This window comes from Centropristis striata, chromosome 21, assembly GCF_030273125.1.
Source record: "Centropristis striata isolate RG_2023a ecotype Rhode Island chromosome 21, C.striata_1.0, whole genome shotgun sequence".
Lineage (NCBI taxonomy): Eukaryota > Metazoa > Chordata > Actinopteri > Perciformes > Serranidae > Centropristis > Centropristis striata.
This window is the reverse complement of record NC_081537.1, coordinates 15267960-15290955: the sequence shown is the minus strand read 5'-3', so window position 1 is coordinate 15290955 and position 22996 is coordinate 15267960. Positions and strand designations below refer to the sequence as shown.

General features: G+C 38.4%; 1 protein-coding gene across 1 annotated transcript; it reads left to right on the top strand.

The window, feature by feature from the left end:
* Positions 1 to 485: 485 nt before the first annotated feature.
* cpn1 (carboxypeptidase N, polypeptide 1) lies at positions 486 to 18082 on the top strand. The gene is made up of 9 exons (XM_059325349.1): positions 486 to 885; positions 3632 to 3828; positions 5859 to 6014; positions 13022 to 13198; positions 13322 to 13433; positions 15855 to 15994; positions 16640 to 16739; positions 17302 to 17420; positions 17633 to 18082. Exons 1-9 carry the CDS (start codon positions 651 to 653, stop codon positions 17741 to 17743), a joined length of 1347 nt encoding a protein of 448 aa, XP_059181332.1. The 5' UTR covers positions 486 to 650; the 3' UTR covers positions 17744 to 18082.
* Positions 18083 to 22996: the final 4914 nt, after the last annotated feature.

The following is a 22996-nucleotide window of genomic DNA, read 5'->3' as shown; positions in this document are numbered from 1 at the left end:
AAAGAGCTCTCACACTGATTGTTCTGAGGAGCGCAGGCACACGTGCATGCACACACACGCACGCACACACAAACACACACATAGGGGTTGTGTGTTGACTTAAGAGTTAATGAATGGATGATTGAGGGGTGCAGGGGTTGGGGAGAGCAGTGCCGTGGAAACAACCCCTCTTTCCCAGGAAGGGAGCATAGAACAAGAGTTAAAGACAAAGAAAGGGAGAGAAAATGAGTGTCTCAGAGACAGAATGAAATTCAGATTGTGTGTGCACAGAGCCGAGGGGGCTGTGGGGCGAACTACTTGAAGCAGAAGTATTCGAAGCACCAATAAAGCAAGTAGCATGTACTTGACAAGGACCCAAAGGGAAAGAGAGAGGGAGAGAAGCAGCTGTTGGAGGAGGAGAGTGAGACAAAGAAGGAGCGGGGGGCTGTCCTTACTTGCTCTTCAGTGTGAGGACTGTGGGTGGGAGGAGGCACAGGGAGAGGGAGAGCAGGAGAAAGAAGAGGACAAGAAAGGAAAAGAGCAAGCAGGGAGTAAGCAGTATGTTTGGTGTGTAAGGGGATAAAAATACATCTGAAAGTGTTTTGCATAGTTGCAGGAAGTCTTCTTCAGCCTCCTCTCCTCCTGTGCTGCACAACTTGGGCTGAGGGACCATGCAGCAGGGGTGGACTCTTCCCTGGGTTGCCGCACTCCTGCTGGGGCTGATGGGGCTCCTGGTGTGCGGCTCAGAGTTTCAGCATCACCGATATGAGGACATGGTGCGAGCCCTGTTTGCAGTGCAGAGCGAATGCCCCTACATCACACGCATTTACAGCATCGGACGCAGCGTAGAGGGGCGCCACCTCTATGTGATGGAGTTCAGTGATAACCCGGGCATCCACGAAGCATGTGAGTAACTCCTGATTCCCTGTTTGACAGCCCAGTGAGGATGTTACAATAAGTGTTTTGATCAAGGATTTGATTATCTCAATCTGCATGTCCAGAATAATAATTTACAAATTCCAAGTTAATACAGTATTAATAGTAGTAATAAGTTGTTTTCAATATGACAGCAAGCTGATACTTTTGTCAAATGCCACTCAGTAACATTTAAAGCTGATAAAGAAACACAACACAATGTTTTTGGGGTACAGAGAACAGATTTATTATGGATTTCAAATGCACAGGCCCCTTCACTGGCTGCCCATTTGTTTTGCACTTCTTGCTGTGGGGAGTGAGAACATAGCTGGCAGAAGAAAGAGCAGTCTGTGGGGGCTCTGGGGTTTTTTCCCCCCAAGAGATGAAATACAAGCTTCCAATTTAGCTTTCTGGGGCTGAACTACTATGTGAATTAATGGTGAAGAAGAGAAAGAGGAGTTATCCAAAGCTGGCAATTCTGATAAACATTGGCGGCGGTTATATGTGGAAAACTCAAAGTGAAAGAGAAAAGACAAAAGTGAAAGAATTGTGTGAACATCTGTGATTCATTTCAATTTTTGCCATCCAACCACTGACAAAACGCGGGGTGTTACTCAAAGCTGAGCAGATGACACAGGAGTTCACATTGAGTCAACAAGGCTTTAACCCTGAACCCGCTCTTGCAAAATCTTTGCTTATTTTCCTCCTCCGAATCACTGAATCAGCTCCCCAGGTGTTTATTTGGCATATCAGTTGCAAATTGAAAACCATAACCTCGTCATTGCTAATATTTGTATTGAAAACAATCCAAAGGGTCACGCTCATGTAAGTGATTTTGAGGGTTTTTCCATTCTTGCATTTTTTATGGCAGCTCTTTGGAAAAAAACAAGCTTGACAACGGCAGGGAATGCTGTTTTGGCTGTGACTGAGCTTGCATTTTTCTCTACATTTGCACACGTAGGGGTTTCCTTCAGTAGAATGGAAGGATGTACGCTTGTTCTGTTGCAAGATGACCGAGGGTGAAAAACAGGAACCGTGCACTTCATGGAGGGGAGTGACCTGAGGTCCTGTCTGGGTCAACCCCCTTGCACCCTTTAGGAAGTTCATGTCTTTCACATGCTGCTTGGTGTGTGTGTGTGTGTGTGTGTGTGTGTGTGTGTGTGTGTGTGTGTGTGTTAAAGCTGCACACTAGAGCCAACACTGTTTTCTGAACCTGAGGCCAATTGGCCCCGCGTTAAAGAAAAGGAGGTGAATTGCAGCGCCAAAGCTGCCATTTGGGTGCCTAAAGCAATTAGTGAAGGGTGTTCATAAATTTGGAAGTATCTGCACATTACCCCCACCCCATAAAAAATACATTTTCTTTTTTTTGCATGAATAATGTAAACACATGCAATAATTCAGTGTAACAGTACGTACCATGATAAGCGTGTAAAATAACATAGTTAGGGCATTAGGCGGCAATATTTTAGCATTAAGCTAAAGCATTCAGTAGTGGCTCCGTCTAGCTGCAGTGTTTGGGGGTCCTTGGATCTATCAACACTGCAGCAGTGATTAATGAAGGGACCCCTGGGAGGAGGGAACCCTATACAGAGAGGGAGACTGTTTAGATAGGTGGCGCACCCAATCAGTGTCAGATACCTACAGGAATGCCAGATGATCTTATCTAAATAATTTAATCAGCTGTAATTAGACCCACTCCCCAGAACTCACCTTTGTCAGAGCCTTGGGAACTATCTCAGCAAGAAACAGCGATAATGTAAACACATTCTGATTGGTTATTATTTCAACACAAGAATATGTGCGTTTTAAAAGAAAAAAGTAGCACAATCTTCCTCTTTCAAATGAAAAGAACATAATACATGATAATCTCACAGATCTGTAACAGATCACATTTAAGTTGCATTGTGGGTAATGTAGGCACCAGATTTTGATAAAATAAAAAAGGGAAACTGAAAACATGATCAGGGTAAAAACCCTGTCTCCTAAAAATTACATTCCCATACATCTAAACTGCACCCTCAATTAGTTTTTGAGGGAAACATCAACTGTAACTGTAATCTTCCAGATTACAGTTACAGTTTTGAACACATTGTTAAACAAAAGTGCTTGGTTATGTTGCGGTGACAAAACTACTTGGTTGGGTTCAGGAAAAGACCATGGTTTGGGTTTGTTACTGGTTAAAATAAGTATATTTGTTAAGTTACGTACATTGCAAAAATAAGTCAACATTGGTGTGTGTATGAATGCACACACATGCTTGTATGGCTCAGAGATGAAAGACCAAATGCTGCAATTAAACTTCTAAAAGACGCAGGTCAATGCCAACGGAGGTCTCATGTTTGTTTGTCTACCCCGACCTCCTCCATATGTGGACTTGTGGGTTTTGATTAGAAACGTATTTGTGACACAAGTGTGTTTCCCCAAAATGTAATTGACAATGCAATCTTTTTAAAATGAGACTGTAATTTTAATGCCAGAGTGGATGCTGTTGACCAAGAGTTGCGTAGTTGTAGCTGTAATCAGGAATTTTGAATTTAAATCCTGCAGCGTATAGAAACTCAAGCTCATACCAAAAAGACTCAAAAGACTACCTATTGGGTCCACTGTATTTACATGTGCGTTAATACATGTGTACATGTGCGTGCATGCTCAGGCAGTCATTTTAAATGTTACGCTTGGCAGCTCTGTGTGGCTTTTTGACCTCATGCCCCCCTCCACCTCTTCACTTCCTCCCCAGTGGAGCCGGAGTTCAAGTACGTTGGCAACATGCACGGCAACGAAGTGCTCGGCCGTGAACTGCTCATTAAGTTCTCCCAGTTCCTCTGCGAGGAGTATCGGGCCGGAAACCAGCGGATCATGAGGCTGATCCATGACACGCGCATCCACATCCTGCCCTCCATGAACCCCGATGGCTACGAGGTGGCTGCCAGACAGGTAATGTAAACCCTGACATGCATGTGTGCTCCAGGCTTCCACGTGCCAAAATAAAACCAAGGAAAATCTCCTACTGGGATGCCTTTGGCTGTTTTTCTTTAGCAATCATTTGCCACTTGTGAAGAAAAAGTTTCCACATTTTTGCTTGATTGTGTTCTTGCCAGTGGAAAGGGTTGAAATGTCAAGGTCCCTCAGGAAAACGTAACACCTGCAAGTTAAATCACAGCACAACACGTATATTATCTGGCTCCATCAGATAACACCAAATCTAATAGGTATGTGCATGTGTTTATATACACTAAAGGCAAGTAACCAAGAGCCAAAAACTGTTTTTTTTTAATGAAATCTTTCTCTGTTTAATGATGTCTGTAATAAACCTGTCTATCAGCTCCGTTTGAGAGCCCCTAGCTTTCTACCGGGGGGTAATTATATGGGCTGAGTAAGAACAGAAGCACATGCAACCCCCTTTAACACACACGCGCGAACAATCTCTTTGAGACTAATTATATGTCCGGAGGAGGCCGCTTGCACATGATGGTCCCTCTCTTGGCACTCAGACAACACATAAACAAAGCACTATAATTTGTTGCATCAACAGATGTTTGGATGCAGCAGCATCTGGACAACAATGAGAAGGCTGCTTCATTTCCCAGCATCCCCAGTGGCACAGTGTTGATTTTGCATCAACAAAAATGTACATATGATATGCCAAAGAATCATAAAAGTAATATTAAAACAGTTAAGAGTTCAATGTGTGCTTTCAGTTGTCAAGTCAGAAATACTGCATGGAAATAATGTGTGAATCCAACAAGAGCCTCCCTAGAGCAATTTTGCATCACAGTCAGTAAAGAAAAATTTATTTCAAAAGTGACACTTGATGAAATGTGTTATTTGGCGTCAAATGGAGAAAATTCCAAGGCAGCCTGAGTCCCCAGAACAATAAAACATGAGTCTACAGCCATGTTAGTAGCTCTATAAGGCTGTTCACTAAATGTTAATGACAACAATAGCATCCCACAAAAAAACCCTAGCTGTGGTGCACCATAGTGTTGGACCCATCTACACTGCCAGGACCAATGGTGGAAAATCCCGTTATTATTTATGTTAAGGTGGAAAATGACTGGTGTTCATCATGCTTCCTTATCAATAAATAATGTTTACATCCCACTAAAACATTGTGCAGTGTACTGTTATATAATATGTATCATTAATAAATAAAGTAGCCTACTGGGTGTATGTTTAATACATTATACATACATACATACATAGATCGTGTCCATAGCACTATAATTGCTGACCAATCACATTTGGTTTCACGTTTAGGCTACATAGGTATTGTTTGTCCTGCTTTTTACTTTAATATAAAACTTTCTTATATGTTTAGATGCCACTGTATTATAGTATGCTAATTCACACTAAACAAAGTACAGTTGAGGCTGATGGGAGTTTTTCCAGTAGTTGGTCATAAACCAAAGTATTTTGTCCTGCTGATCCTGCTGGAGTCGTATGGGGAACATGAATGCCTATACCAAATTTTAGTAGCAATAAATCAAATTGTTTTTGAGACATTTCACTTAAAAGCACTTAAAAATGCCATCTGTGTAAATATAGTAACGATCCATCAATTTTTTGTCTGCCATACAATATTACAGGCTTTTTATCAAAGCATACTCAGTACTTTAAATGTCCTGGCATTTTCTCTTGTTTGTTTAATCTTAAAATGCTTCAAAGTTTTTCGCTATGGGGTTGAGTTTAGAGTCCTAAGAAAACAAAAAAAATCATTGTAAATTAAATGTGACATACGGGAAAAAAAACCTGTTCGAGAAAAATTAACGGTGACTGCAGTGAAATACGCAAACAAGTTTTCCTTTGCTGCATCCAAGCTATAAAAATTCATAGCTTGAAAAACTATGTTAAAACTCATGAAGCCAAAGCATTATAATTCAATCACTCCACTGGGAAAAAGAAACAAGGAAACCCAGCAGTAGCTGCCGATTCAGAAACATGATATTCTGTCTGTGGGTCAACAGGGTCCAGAGTTCAACGGCTACCTGGTGGGTCGAGGGAACGCCAGAGATTATGATCTGAACCGGAACTTTCCAGACCTGAACGCGCTCATGTACTACTACGAGAAGACCAACGGACGAAACCATCACCTGCCGCTGCCAGACAACTGGGAGCAACAGGTCAGTGCTACTGGATAAACTCACAGGAAAAATGTGTCTGTGTGCGAATACATGTATGTGCATGCGTGGGAGGGAGAGAGAGAGGAAGATGGATGATCACATTTCTCATGCTGGTGTTCAGTGTTTGAATATGGAGTTGAATAATGAGCGACTATAACATAGCTGAGTTATCTTGGCTTTTACTTTGTTGACATAAGCAAATTCATGAGATTTGTACTTGATCAGCCTCCACCGCCAGTTGAGCTTTTACTAAATAAAAAAGAACAGTAACAGTAAGTAGACAAAGAGAATCGCTTAGTAGGCTTTCTATTTCATGTGTATGTTTGTGTGTGCCTGAACAGTCTGTCTCATTTAAAGGGGTGTGTTTGCTTATCTTACCGTAAAGCCTATATCTCCTCATATAAACTATGTTTTTCTACATCTGGGTCAGAAAGAGGCCGCTCTGCTTTGTCTTTGCAATTCGAAACAGGCAGCTAAAATGGCAGCCTTGCTCTTTCCACCTCTTTCCACAAAGCTGGACAAAAGCATGACTGAAAATATCCTTTTCAATCCACCCTCACAACATTTACAAAAAATATAAGTTTGAATTGCTTTGTATTTGTTTGCTGTAGGGTTTTGTGGATTTTTTTGGAGCTTAGGCCCCGTTTACATGAAGGGAAAACGCAGATATTTCCATGCGGTTTGGCCTCTCATTTAGAAGAAAACCCCGTTTTTATCATGGAAAACGATTATTTCTAAAAACTCCGGGCAAAGTGGAGAATTTGGAAAACTCCGGTTATGTGTTGTCATGTCAACTGGGAGAAACAGGGTTTTAGGTTCTCACGCTCATTCTATCTAGTTGTTTTGAAAGGAACAGGAAGTCGCTCGTGTTATTCGTTGTTGATTCTGAGGATTCTGATTGGCTTGCATGGCTTTATCCTTCTCCCTACACTGCCGCCCATATAATAGGTTTGGCATACTTATAATGGCGCTCAACGTCGTATTTATGCGGGTTGATGTAAATGACAACTTTTTTGAAAACGGAGGGGGGGGGGTATCCGTTTCTCTAAATACCCTGCTATGTATAAACGTGGCCTTAGAATTGAAGCTTAGAAACGTTAAAGGGGCATTGTGTAATTACTGCCCACATTCTCCAACAAGTAGGGGGCAGTATTTCACTATGTGCAAGACTGACATGATTAAATATTTGCAAAGGACACTGTTCAAGATTGTGTAACGTTACAGTTGATATTTGAATTTTTATTTTGAACATGTAAAAGGAAAGATTAAGTAACAGTTTCAATCAATGAACAGCTTTATTTCTCTCTATATATGTAAGAACGATATAAAGAAAGATGAAAAGTGTAAGTGCAAAATAAAGACATTACAATAATCCCTGCAAACACCTGGTGATTGTCAAACCCCCATCTCATGAGAATCATGGTTTTGTAGACATTTTTAAACTGGTTTATGTTTGAGCATTGCTTTAGTTACATCTTTAAATTGTTCTATAATTTAACACCGCAGAATAAATGACAAAAACCTTTTAATGGTTGTCCGCACCCTGTAAGTTGTTCCAATTAAATTTTACCCTCACAGTTAATTATGCAGTAAACTTTGCAATGTCCTTAAAAATGTACACCTACACCCAAACTTAGATTCTGCCTTTAGGAGACTGCTGCAATAGACAAGTCCCTGTAGAGTCTAGCTCCAACAGCCAACCAACAGCCTGGCAGAGAGTAAATTTGGAATATTTTCTTCTTCAATATCACCAGCAATCTGTGCAGTGGTTTGTAGTCTTGTGTAGGGGTGTGCCATATCGTATCGTTCACGATTATACCAGTATATTTTTTATGGGTAAAAAAATCATGATATTGGCAACATTCCCTACTTCTTGACGTAGCGGTGTTAGGGTTTCCTTTTAATTACCTAGACTGTGGCAGCCCGCCAGAGTCTCGTGTGCTGCGCTAACGTCACATTTCAAGCTACTGAAAGTATATCTACACTATTTATAATATAAGGTTATTTTGCATTGTGTCTCTGCTCAGCAGAAAAACCCCAAACCACCTCTCTGTCCTCCTCCGAGACATGCGCGTGCACTCACCCACACACGCAATGAATATACCGAGCTGCCCTCCCACTGCGCTTCAAAACTAGAACCTACCTGTCTGTATCAGTCCCGTCCCCACATGCTCTCTCTGTGTGAGCCGAACTAAATACTATCAACCTGTCTGGGCCGTCAGAGATCCAAACACACTGCTGCATTATGCCGTTTGTTAGCCGCAAGCTAACATTAGCTAACAATTAAAGTTGTTTTAATCACAAAAAGCTACTTACTGTGCTGTCGCTATACAAATGCAGCTTGCAAAATAAGAGCAGAGAATCCACCACAGAAATTACAAGAAGACTGTCAAAATAAGATGCCTTAAATAAAACATTGAAGAACCCTTATTTTCCTTTACAATAATTAATTAAAATAGGCAATGATTAAGATCGGTGTATATGATGGAATAGTGGCATTAGAATGTGTGAGAGGCACCAAATTTTGGCTTTTATGAAAAAAAATTCACCAGGGGGAATGCCCCTGGACGGACCCCCCTAGCCAGCTATTTTTCAACACTGTCTGGCTGCTCCATGTCCTATTGGAAAGCCCTGTTGACTCTAAAAAATGTTATGTGAGGTGTTTGCTCACATTTAGCTCTCAAAGTGGACAAGATTGATCACATTGTATTATAAAACGTACAAAATTTTTTCTCCCAGGGTGATGATGGGTGAAATGGTTATTTTTTATTATTTCTATAGACTAAAAAATCATTTTCTATATATTTTTCAGTATTTTTTAATATTGTCATCGCAAAAATACTAAAATATATATATATATATATATATATATATATATATATATATATATATATATATATATATATAAATAAATATCGTGATAATCTTTTAGGGCCATATCGCCCACCCCTAATCTCATGTTGTCCAACTTGTTGATGAGAGAGTGGGCTTTGGCAAAGGCTGGGTACAGCAGGTTTATGTGGGACTGCTCTAGTATCTCCGATAGGATTAAGCTAGAGTCTCCAGGGACTTGTAGAAAGAAAATAGAATCTCAGTTTAGCTACAGTTGCAGCTACAGTGAGTCACTATCACCTCTTGAGGTATTATAAGATAGCATGTTCATTTTGGTAAATATTTCTGCCACATAATACACAGACGTCTTTGACATAATGTCAAATCTGGATCTTCTTCACAGTCTACTGATAATGTTCATTTTGAGAATGTTTCAAACTAAAAATCTGGCCAAATCGTATACGTTGTACTTTTAAAAGGACAGAAGTCAGAGGAAGACTAGAGAATGAAGTTGGCATACACAAGTCCTAAAGCTCTTTAATTCTTGGAATAATAGCGACCTGACAAGATATATGTACTGTACATGAAGACATTCAGCTGCAGTTAAACATTTTTGTCATTTCGCCACCACCATGAGAATTTGAACAGGCCTACTTTGCGGTCCAAGAGTGTAACTGTTACCTGCTACCTCAAGACACTGCGCAACTCTCCACAAACCTGTGATTTCACTCAAAATCAACAGCCTACTGCCAAATCTGTCTATGAATAATAAACACTTTACCCCTGAGCTCTTTTCCAGTGCCCTGGTGGATTTTTATTTGTACTACAGGACTGTTGAAACCCACCAATCAATCGTTCCTTGAAATATTTGTAACTTGGCAGAAACATACTGAGCTCTCTGAACAGTCCTGAACAAGCGACTACATGTCCTGTCCATTAGCTATAAAAATGAGAAGAAGCAGACACTTGCCCTACATTGGAATAACACTGTAGGGATAAACTGTATCTTTAAAAATATGATGTTGAACTGCATTCGTGGCCCAATATTGCAGGATTGGCTGAAATAAAAGCACAGTACTCCTCTGGGGGACTGCTGTTATTTCACAATGCAATTATTATTTTAGATCAGCGCAGTGTAAAATGGAGAAAGAAGGGAGGGAAGAGAGTGTGTGCTGTCAAACTATTTCTAAAAGTCGACTGAAAAGTACATTTTAAGTATCAAGGTCAGATCCTTGGGGGTGTCACGTCTGCAGTCGTCTTATCTTTAAAAGACACTTAAAGGGCGACGGTTTTTCAAGGTTACTTTCTGTGACTTTTTATCTCTAATTTGGCCTTTCCCATTGGTCCCTCCTGCTTGAAACCACAGGGTGTTATTTTGGCTGGATAATATAATGTCTGTGAGTATATACTAAAATATCCCTTCAAGTATTGAAAGCCAAATATAGTCTAATATATATGACCGTGTTTGTTTTTGTCAGATTGTAGCACCATTGACCAGATTAGGCACATATGATTGCAGCATTATTTTAGGTGATAATCTTATTAAAATTACATTATGAGTTCAACCATATCAATCAAAATTATAAATTGAAATAATAGAAATTGTATGAGTGAAAAATGGGATTAAAAAAAATAATAGAATGTTGTAATGTTACCCAGAGGGATTTATAACATTCACAGATACTTTCAATTTTAAATAAAATGCATAATTATTATTTTTGTTTTATTAAAACTTTTTTTATTGTGCTTCCAACAATTGATAATTGTGAAACACAGTATGTGAGGCCATATCAAGTATAACGATGAGAATTATTCATTTTTAAAAACTAATATCTATTCTGTCTTATAATATCTTCAAATTCTAAATATGATATATTAAGTAGTCAAATTGAAAATACACATAAGAGTATATTGTTTTATCAATTGAGAAAAATGAAACGACCATTATTTTTTTTAAAGAAAAGGTATATATAAATAGGGGGTGGATGTATATAACTTTTGTCAATGAGCCAATTGGTTTACAAAATATAAATATATTAATAAAGTGGTTTTGTTCCCGTGCAAAGGACAGACATTGATTTTTTAAAATATTTCTTTTCATATTAACTAGTTCCTGGGCTGCAAATGTGTTGAGAAAACTAAAACACTGATCCTCCCAGTCGCGGGCTGGCTGTCTACCCACATGACTGCCGGCTGAAAGGCAAACACAAAAGAGTAACTGTGCCACTGTTACAGATACTTCATTCATGCTGGTCGGGATTACATCCTCACAGGCTGCATGAAGCCACAAGCCTCCTGTGCTCTCCTGCAGGCTCAGCCACGCTACATTTTAATTAGTTCCATCTAGAGGAATGAGCTTTATAAAAAAGAATAAGAAATTCTCTTTTGTGCATACTGTTTCACAAAATAATGTAAATTTCAACCTGGCAAAGCTGATTTTTTTTTTTTTTTAAATACAGTTGTTTTTTTTTTATTATCCAGATTCTAATTTTCAATACCCATTTCTGGCCAGATAAATGAACAAAGATTAATGCTTTTATACATGCATTACAGTAGTAGTAATCATAAATATTGAGACTAAAAATAAACGACAATAACTCTAATTAGTACTTTAATATTTAGAATAATAAATGAGTAAAATAAAAGTAAGGAGATGAAAAAGAAATATATAAATAAATAGAAAAATGAAATAAAGGAAAGATAGCAACAGTGATATGAAAAGTTAAGTAAGAATAAATTCATTAATAAATGAGTAAAAATAAATTAAATAATAAAAATACATTAAAAAAACATACACAAAAGAAAAAGAAAAAAAGGATAATAGAGACCACGAATAATAAGTGAAAGGTTTAGTTGTTAAATTTATAACCAGCAGACTAATCATAAATCAGCTGCAATGAGTCAGAAAGGTGACCTAGGCATGGGACTATTTTGGTCCTTGTAAAAAAATAAATATATAAAAAATAAATAAATAAGGACATCCCTCATACAGGGTGAAATCTAACCTTGTCTGTCGGTGAACCACTGAGGGATCCAGAATATGTGGATTCATGTATATTTGTATTTAAAACGGCACAATTTGAGGTTTGTAACACAAAGATTTGATTCTCAATGTGTGTGTGTCCTTCATATGTAATCGTACACCACAGTGGCAGCTCTGACTTCAAGCATGCACAAGTATATATTATTAGATCCACAGACAATAAACACCTGCCAGCCCTCAAAATATAATTCCCACTTCAAGGCCAGTAGTCTCTGATCAGCCGGATTATTCTACAGATGAACCCGACTGTGTTTATTGTCCCACATACCTGATTCAAGGAGAGGCTTTACTTCTTGTCTCCATGCATGATATATGGCTGAAGGCGTGCAATGATAGTTAGCCCTGTCAGAGAAAATAAACGGCAGCCTAAAGTGGAATTTAGAGTTTCAAGACATCGGTTGTAGTGGAGATGCCACAGATTACTATTTTAGCTTGCATGTTGTTGATTTCCCATAAATGTAACTGCTGTGTTTACATCCTTGCAGCTTTAATCTTGCCTCATCTTGTAAACTCGTCTATTTCCCTGAATTCCAGACTCAAAACAGAAGAGAAGGGCCTTTAAGCAAATGGTAACCATGGCTGATTCATTTTCAGTCTAGATAAATTGAGATATACTGAAGCATTAGGATGAAGGAGCATGAAAGCTGAAGAATCACTTTATGAGCTCGAGAAAGTCAGAGGATTACCTAGAAGAATGAACCACGATTTCCTAAAGATTAACCCTTTTGCTTGAAAATGCTTCACATATGGTAAAGCAGAGAAAACTAGGATTTGTTCAGATAACCAGCCAAGCACAGGAGCCAGTGTTTCTGGGTGAAAAGAAAACCAGATGTCTTCAGTCCACTCATGCTGTTTATGAAAAGTCTGGGATGAAGTGAATGTTACAGAACAGCAGGTCTGACAGGCACTAAGAGGGCACTGGATAGTTTGATTTAAGAAGTGTGACTGTGTATATTTTACAAAAACATTTGACGGACATTATGTAAATACTGCACTACAATGAAATGAGAATTTGCATTCAGTATGCCATTCTGTGTTTATATATCATTTGATAAAAAGGTCAGACCTAAAAGTTATATATATCTTTATATATATATATATATATATATATATATATATATATCCTCCACAGGTTGAACCAGAGACTTTGGCGGTCATAAAATGGATGCAAAACTACAATTTTGTCCTGTCAGCCAACCTCCATGGAGGAGCTGTGGTGGCCAATTACCCCTTCGACAAGTCGAGAGACGCTCGTATTCGTGGGAGGACCACATACGCGGCCACTCCGGATGACAAAATCTTCAGAAAGGTGTGCTGCAGATTAAAAATTATTTCCAGATGTTAGACACATCTGATCTCATCACTGTCTGGTCTGTGTGTTTGTATATGTATGTTTTTGTGTGAAATGTGAATGATTGGGCTGTGATGACAGTTGGCAAGGACCTACTCGTACGCTCACAGTTGGATGCACAAGGGTTGGAACTGTGGGGACTTCTTCGATGAGGGGATCACCAACGGGGCCAGCTGGTACTCTCTGTCCAAAGGTAAGCAAGTCTCTAGTCCTGAAGAGACAAAAAACAGACATTGAAAACACTAGACACTCCACTGGAATCACACAAGGACAAAAAACATTTCACTTTCATCTTTAAAAACACCCTGTGTGCCAACAGTGCACAGCCACAAAAGGTAAAGGCAGGTTAAGACTACCCATTGGAAAAAAAACAAGCTCCAACACCATAAAGCACATCACTGACTCACTACCTCCACATACAAAAACAGATTGTTCCTTGTGCATGTGTTGGACGGCGTCCATTATTATTCCCTTTCCACACAAAGACAAGGCCACCTGCATGAATGATGGCAGCCGTTGGCATCAACTTCAGCATGAATGACATGCCTCGAGTGGCTTGCAATGCGAGCTTTCCTGGTGACATCATGAACTCTCCGACTCTTTCCAAACCTCTCTGCTCTCCTCTTGCCTTTAACCTCTTCACCTTCTTTACACCAACAGCTGCTCTTCCACTGACCCCCGAGTTAAATGTGTTAAATGACACATGGCAACAACAACAACAACAGCAACCTTAGTCCCTGCATGGTACAAACCCCATACCAGTCCCTTAATACTCTGCAAATGTGAGGAAATCTTGACTTTGAATCCACAACTCCACTATTGCTACAGCCTGTCTTGATCCAATTTTCTGACTTCAATTGCTCCTAGAAAATATAAAAAAAACTGTAAATATTTGAGTTTTTTGTGTACTGTGAAGGTAGCCAGCTTGCTTACTGGGTCTGTTATTAGGGTTTGGTTTCATATATTATTTACTGGCATTGGCCACCTACAGGCCATTAGGAGTTTTACGAGTTCAAGCACTGGCAGGAACATTAAAGTCCTCATCCTACCCTGTTTGGTTTATGAGAAATGTTTTGTTATAGTCCACCAAGTTCATCAAACCGCCTGGGCGTGTATTCAATTTGAGTTCAGTTAATCTGTAACTACAACAATAACAAAATTGACGTCTTTGATCTGTTAGTCCTGGTCTGGACTGGTCGGGATTATTCCTTGGAATGTGAATCTGTTGAGCTTTTAGGTTGAGTCATGCGAGTGCTTGAATTGGATGAAAACCCCCACAGTCACATTTAGCAGGGGCTTGCTATGTTTATTTTACAAACTCCTTTTGCTCCAAGTGTTATGTCATGGTCTATGAGGTTAGAATTAAACTTTCCCTCCCAATTCTGTCCTCATATGCATTAAGGTTTTATGAAAGGTAGCCAGAGACTTGGAAAATTCAGGTTTACAAAAAGCCTTTGTGTTATTTGGTGTGATATGAGTCCATCTAAAAGGGGAGACAACAAAATGCAGTGGTTTGGAAAAATAACCCTGATGACCCCAAAAAATATAGTAATAGCTTTGGACTCTCAATGACCAAAAATACAGTTTCCTTACAACTCCTTAAAGGAATAGTTTGATTTTATTTTGAGTTGGGCTGTATGATTCAGTTTATTACTATCCCCTTTCAGACTGCTGTTTTAAGCTGCAATCTTTACACCTCTGTGATGTCAATGTGAACGTCCCAGAGGCGTAATGGGGGGACCAAGTGATCTGTACTGCCTTTGAAGGTATTTACAGAGGGGATAAACTGGCGAGACTGTTTGAGACGGGATTAATGTTGAGAAGCCGGCAAGACTGAAAATATGTGATATATGTTATTTGTGCACCAAACACTGGTAACAAGAAAGGAAGCGGACCGCATTGTCAGAAATACACCTCTCATTTGAGTTCAACAGTAATCAAATCATGTTCAGCAAAATGCAGAACAACTTTGCTTGAGTATGTAGAATCTCTACTCTACTACTATGTAGAATCTCTACTGCAAGAAACAGCACGACGGGCAGTTTTTCCACCTTTTTTTTAATGCATTGCTGATACAGTCGCTTATTGTACTGCTGCTGCTCTCCCACTTTGTTCCGCGATACCAGATTGCAATGTTAAAGGACGCCAATATTACGCCGTTGTGGAATCAGTATGAATGTCCTATGGCTATATGACGGCAGAGCTGCAGAAACGCAGTATGAAAAGGGCTACCTACAGTCGCTCAGCACACTCCCGATTAGAAGAAGCAGAAAATAGTAAATCATTGCTTTTGACAAAAGTCAAGAGTCTGGTGGCTTTTAAGAGATTATTACAGCATCACCTTAAAAAAGGCTGTCTCACAGCGAGGTAAAACATTGAAAACATTCTAAATATAACAAACCCTTCTGTGCCGGTACGCCTTCCAGCTTCTCCAAACTGGGGGTGTGGCTATGGATAAGTACCTCATACAACCCCACTTAAAAAAAAAATTCAGAATTACCCCTTTAAAGAGGCAAACTGAGACTCCATGTGAACTACTCTATAAACCGCGCTGGGAAGCACTGAAACAAAAAAAAGATGCCCCATTTTAAAGACCTATTTCTGTGTGTTTCAGGCATGCAGGACTTCAACTACCTGTACACCAACTGTTTTGAGATCACCCTGGAGCTGAGCTGTGCTAAGTTTCCCCCAGCATCAGCACTGCCCAGAGAATGGCTAGGTAACCGAGAAGCACTGGTTTCATACCTTGAACAGGTAAGAACACTCATACATACTCTCACAAGTTACTCATCATTTACAACTTGGTGCACACAAATAAAGTTACACACAGAGACTCAACTGCCAAGAATCCTGGTTTCTTGTAAATATTGGCCAGGACTTAAAGTGACTTAAAATGAGGTGCGTGAAATTAAGTCTAATACAAGTAAACTGACTTCCCTCAAGTATGAAAAGAGGCCTTGGTTTGAGGACAAAACATCCTTTATCCAAGAGTGCTCAGATAAATTACATTGATTCATTGCAGCAAATAGTGTTTAGGGCAAACATTTGTTCAGCAGCACTGATTATATAGACCGAACTAAAAAGGGCCTGCAGATACCGTTTGGTCTTGTTTTACTGTTTATAGACCTCAGGGCCAAGGAAGGCTAATAAGGTTTAAAGTTTTAGAAATGTTGAATCAGAAATGGAGTTTATGACCTGACGTGACTTACATTCAATACAGTTTTCCATTACACCATTTAAACACAAGGCTATCCATCGTCACACATACCTGACTTGCCTATATTAACACATATTTTACATATTTTGTACGGCACAAGCTCAAGCACGAAAGGCATGATCCATGACAGAAAGTACCATGAGAAATTGGATGAAATGACACCATAACTAACTTGTTTTTAGGTGCATCATGGGATAAAAGGAATGGTGTACGATGATAACAACAACCCCATCGGCAACGCTGAGATCTCAGTGGCTGGCATCAACCACGATGTGACCACCGGTGAGAAATGGCTGGAGGGCTGTTAGTTATTTGTTTTACAGATGTGGTTGTTATTTCCTTGGAGCTTGTTACTTGTTACTAGGGTTGAAGAAGTATGTGAGTGTGTGGAGGTATGTGTTAAATGATCTGCTAATGTCCTGGCTACTGATGTATCAGAATAGTACAGTCAACCTTCACAATGGAATGGAACAAGTCACCACCTAGTGGTCGATAGAAGAACTGCACTTTCAAAATAATTGCATTATGCACAGTATTTACGTTAACCCAGTGGTGAAGAAAGTATTCAGAACCTTGATTATGCAAAAGTTCTAACAGCACACAATACATATACTACAATTAAAAAGTAAAAGTCCTGCTTTGAAATTTTACTTAAGTAAAAGTATCAGGAAAAGTATACTTGAGGAAAAGCAGCAAATCTTCATATTAATGAAGCTGAAACCTTTTAATTTTACATGAAAAATGACAAAATTTTGTGTCATCAATGTTTCAATTAAAGAAATAAAAAGGAAATACACTAGTTGTATATTTCCTCTCTCATTTTCCCCCGTATGTGTTCCTACAGGAGTAGATGGCGACTATTTCAGACTTCTGTTACCAGGCACCTACACTGTGACAGCATCGGCCCCAGGTTATGTCGCCTCAACCAGCACTGTCACAGTGGGACCAGCCGAGGCCATACAGGTGTGTTTCTATATGTATAGACAGGACATATATGTAAGACAAGAATCTAGCAACTGATTCACAGTTTCATCCGCTAATTCACCTCTTTTAAGTGGAAAATACAGAACCCCAGACATGGCATTTGACTAATTTTTGTGACTGTACGTCTTGTTGGATGTAAACATATTCTGCATTGATCACTTACACCTTGTTCTCCATATCTTTCCTCACAGCTTAATTTTTACTTGAAAACGGCACCAAAACAAAACCTGAAAGTGAAGCCTCACAACGGCAAGAAGAACCTTTCATCTCACAAGGCCCCCTTAAAACTCGGCCCTAGATGAGACACGGACAATAACACATATACAACATATATACACACATACTGAAAATCCCACACAAAACACACACACACACACACACACACTGACCATTATATATGTATGTAATTTTACCTTTGTAGAACTATGATTATGTATTTCAAACCTTTGTGTTTTTGTTTGTGTTTTTGTGTCTGTATTAAGGAAATGTTGCAAACCTGGTGTATTTATGTAACAGTGTTGATTTGTAAGAACACAGTTTCCTGTATTTGTAAAGGACTTTTTTGGGATTTTGATTACTATAATTTGATGAAAACTGAAAGTGAAAATAAAATAATGTTTTTGCTGTCATTATTTACCAAACTTTGCAGTGTGTTTCTACTTTATGTTGCCAGTTTATTGATAACACTTGAATGAATAACTAATCTTTTACTCGTTCACTGCATTAATAATAATGCAGATAATAATAAATCAATATTCAATTAATTCTAAAAAAAAAGACTGAAGGAGAAAATATAAAACACAAAGAGACATAAAAGCAAATTAACAAAATGGCACGAAGTACAAAGAATATCCTTGAAAATTGAAAAAATTAAATAGCACCATATCACCTTGTTCAGGTGGTGTATCCGAAAAGATTCAGTTACACAGTCCGAGTTAATGTTTCAACAAACAGTGCTTCACCCTTGCAGGGTGATGCAGGACCCTGAGGCGATACTATACTATAAAGGGTTTATTCCACATGTTATAACATAGTATTTTAACTTCTGCCTGACCAATGCCAATACTGATTTTTGAGGGGGAATATCCACCAATAATCGGTACTGTGGCCGATATAGTCATTTTTTGAGCTGGAATGAAAAAAGACCTTTTTTATTTGAACTGTGCATGATTTTTTACCACTCTGTAAATGTATTCCAGAGCTACTTTCTCAAGCATAGAACTTTAATAAATATTTAACATTGTAATACATTATTATACATTAAACCAACAATGTATTACATTGTCAGCTAATTCTATAAATTACTGAGAAAAAAAGGAATACATTAAAAAGCTAAATAAACATAATTACTGTCAGTTTCAGTCAATTGCTGTTTAAAAAAAAAGTTAAAACATGAATAGCTAACACCATTTCTAAATCACGGCAAGCAACATTTTTTGAATTATATATAATCTAAAAAAATACACATATCAGACAGCATATACACCGATACTGATATCAATATCAGCCGATAATACCTGTCAACCGATATATCTGTTGGGCTCTAATTTTAACTTTCATGTTAAATAAGAAGAAACATTAACACTCACATAAATAACTTTTTCACTGTATCATCCAGTGGGAAATTTCAGAATTCATTTGGTGTCTCTTTTGGTCATATGGAAATAATGCACAGGTCACTGGAAAAACTCACACTAAAGTTTTTTCCCCTGACTTTTCAGGCTGTGTTACACAAACAGAGACCAGCAGAGGTCGCTGCTGCACAAGGAAGGAATCAAAACACAGCCTCCTCTGTCCTCCAGCTGATGATCACTGAAAAGTCCTGTATGTTCACAGTATGGTTCCTTTCTTGCACAGACAATTAAATGAAATAAAAATGAAATAAAAGCAAGAAGCCCTTTATAAACTGGACTCTTTGGAGACTCAACTTTTAAACAAGAGATCTCTCGAGGTGTTTTTCCTGTGCCATTCACAAACACTGGAGAATACAACAATAGCCTCTCTCTGACGAACAGGAAAACGGAAAAGCGCACTTCACTGGGCACTCTGTGAATTTATGACAGTGATAAGTGATGATACAGTGAAGTTCCTGACGACAAAAATGGGGTCAAACAAACAATAAAAGGTGAAGTGTTCATTCTTAAGATTAGTTTTAAATACATTTTGAGCCCGAAGAATTAACACATAAAAATGTAGCTGCATTACCAGGCCAAATTATGAAACCCTGTAATTTTCTATTATCATGAATAATAATAATACATCTAATGATCTTGAAAATGTATTTCAAAATATTCATTTTCCTCACATTGAGGGATATGCAAAATCTCAGTTACTACCCTAAACCAACATGGCATTTTATAAATTCAACAAGTAAGATAAAATAGATTAGTGGTATTTAAAGGGATTTTTTTTTTTTTAAAGTGTGGTTTTATGAGGTACTTGTCTGTTGTTAGTGTTTTACCACCAGTAGATTATAGAAGTTGAAGTGAATGCTATATTTATACATTTTCACTGCTTTCCTTGTTATCAGAGAGACATTTTGAATGGGGAAGTCACACATTTATCTGTGCTTGCTTCAAAGACACCAGACTCTTAACAAAAGCACTAATTTTACCTCATATAATGCAGGAGTTGCTGGTGTACTGCTGCCTCGATGTGTCACTCTATGTTATTATGTGACTTTGGTGAATCTGAACTAACCCATTAAAACACCAAAGTCACACAATAACATAAATAAACTAACTGATCAAGGCAGCGGTAGAGCAGCAACCGGCATGTTCTGCATGGTAAAATTACTGTTTTTGTTGGAGGCTGGCGGCTTTGAAGAGAGCAGATAACAGCTTCAGTAAAATATCCTAAATATAGCATAAACTTAACCCAATACTGATTTTTTGAAACTATCCCTTTAAACTAACAAACAGTAAGCAGAGTAATGGTCAGAGGAGACATCGTCAATTTTGGCAATACATCAGGCAATACTGTCAGAGCAAAGAAAGAAAATAGAGGTGGATTTTTGTGATGACTAAAAACTAAGTATATACGAAATAATGAACTCTAAGAAATCTGACATTAGTCACGTCACATCAAACCCACTGTCATGCTAAAACTGTGTCATAATGGTTGCAAGTCATTCACTTACTGACACCAGCTCAACTATCAGTCCTGTAACCACAATCAATGAGTACAATAACTTTTATTTTCTGACCGCTCCAACACATTGTCACAGCTGATGTTTCTCAGAGCAGACACAATAGGACGATTGTATGGCAGCCAATGTATTCTCTGCCTACAGAGCATTATAGTGACGATCAACTGGCAGCAAATATTGAAAGACAACAACAGACCCACATAATGACCCTGAATGAAAGTGGCCACTGTGAGGGAAGACAAAGCCAGCATTTCATACAGTGTCACTGATCTGGAGGGTTCTCACCCGTAGTTTGGGTGTATGTATGCGTGTGTGAGGGCTTGCACTTGTATTTTGTGTGCACGTAGTTGGCCTTTGTGGCGTCAATGAAGCCCACCAGTGGTCCTGCCAGACATGTCCTACACTGACTTACCGACATTCATTCATTGACTCAGAGTTTACAATGTAAGTTCTACGACACTGATGGATAAATCCTTATTGGAAGTTACAGAACAACCTCTCTAAACATGAATAATCCAGACCAATGCAGACTTTACCTTTTCTATCATTTAGTAAACTGACAACCCTTGATTGAATGATATATTTATGGATTATTGCATAACAGTACAGAACAGCTGATAACCTGTACAAATAAAAGTGAAGAAAATAATTGGACTAAGTTTGTGTAAGACAAGCGAACTGGATACATTTTGAGCAGATTATTTCCTATGAATACTGCATCATAGAAGAGTTTTCTCTCATAAAGAGTTTTATTTTGAGCAACTTTTAATATGATTCTCTGTCTGTATTATGTATTTGATTGTAATTTTTAACAATCATACATACTTAAATTGCTTATTCTTCTTAATTTTTTTTTAAATTCAGTGCTTTCTCCTTACCTTACATTCTTCACAACTCAACACAAAAAATCTATCTGAGAATTGTTTTCCACTAGCTACACCTAATTAATTAGTTTTAAAATGTGGGACACTAAGTCAATATATGGGGTATGGGACAGTAAAATGCTGTGCAGTGGGTCCCACATAGGGTCACATGGTCAGCCTATTGATGAGATGACTTTCCATTAGCAAGTTGAACCCTTTCTAGCCTTGTGGTGAATATGACAGTAAAACTACACGGTTAAATCATGAAAAAAGCTGTGTACTGACATGGGAAGTGTTGTAAAATTAGCTGCATAGCATTTTGATGGAAAGAAAATTTTGTTGTGTGGAATGACACCATGTGGTAATGAAGGTAAACTGTGTATGTGTCCATGTGTAGAGTAAAACATGCAGGTATGTGTTTGTGACTGATCCTGTTTTCATGTGTGTTTCGGTGTGACCTCTCCAGTATCTTTCTCTTTTCCGTGCCAACACTTGGCAAGGCAAAAGCATCCAACTGACTGTTTCCTGCTATTGTTCTGCACATGGAAGATCACATATGAGGAAGCTGTCATTACTGCAGACGCAGCAAAAACACTAGATGCAGTTTCACACCACAACACACAGTGGCCATGGCTGAGAAATAGGGTTACCAAACATATAATCCCTCATGCAATAACTGTGATTTTCTCTCTCTAAAAACAGGTTTTCATTGTCAAAATGATCCCAATGAAAGAGCTGCAGTTGGAGAATACAGACTAGTTACACCTTCCTGCTGAGTGTCAGAAAGCTTGAAAGCTTTAATTCTCTACAACATATAGGTTCTATTTCTTTTACTTTTGTCAAGTTGAGACCTTTGAACAAATGCAAACTTTTATACAACAATTCCGAACATGTGATTAAATTCATTTAAATAACTTTAGTGATGTTAAATAATGCATTCCAGAGAAATCATGAAGTTTCAAACTTAGATGATGTAACTTCCTAAAACTGCCGTGAGCAGTGTTTGGTCTGGGTGGAATGGACAGCCCAAACATGTGCTGACCTGCACAGGAATGAGCCAATGAATTGAGGAAATGTTCATGTTGATTTTGTTCATTCTACGCCGCAAAAGAGGGTGTGTTGTTGTCTCGTCACATGGATCTGACATGCACTAGATGACATTGTAATTTAAGTTGGTTAATGTTAGAATATCATACTGAGCTGGCAAAGAACTGGAAAGTCATACAAAATAAAGGTAAGCATGATATAATGTCATCATTTATCACCATAGCAGGCATGCATATCAATTTAGTATTGGTTTAACATCAGATGGATGTAGGCTTAAGTAATAGGAAGAAAAGCTATTTTGAAAAAAGCAATTGCGAAATATAGCTGACGATATGAGTCCTATAGAGGATTGCTGACACTTGTATATATACTTAAAATGTAGTATATACGGCTTAAATGTGTATAAGGACATTTGCTTGATAAATTACAACTTACAGATCCACTCTCTTACATCAGGGGTTCAAAAACATTTTCAAATACAAACATGTCAGTACGTG

Excerpts from the sequence above, each read along its gene's own strand:
- cpn1 (XM_059325349.1), top strand. The coding sequence starts at position 651 with ATGCAGCAGGGGTGGACTCTTCCCTGGGTTGCCGCACTCCTGCTGGGG. Across the intron at positions 3,829-5,858 it reads ACGAGGTGGCTGCCAGACAG|GGTCCAGAGTTCAACGGCTA; the intron begins GTAATGTAAACC and ends GTGGGTCAACAG. Across the intron at positions 17,421-17,632 it reads GACCAGCCGAGGCCATACAG|CTTAATTTTTACTTGAAAAC; the intron begins GTGTGTTTCTAT and ends CTTTCCTCACAG.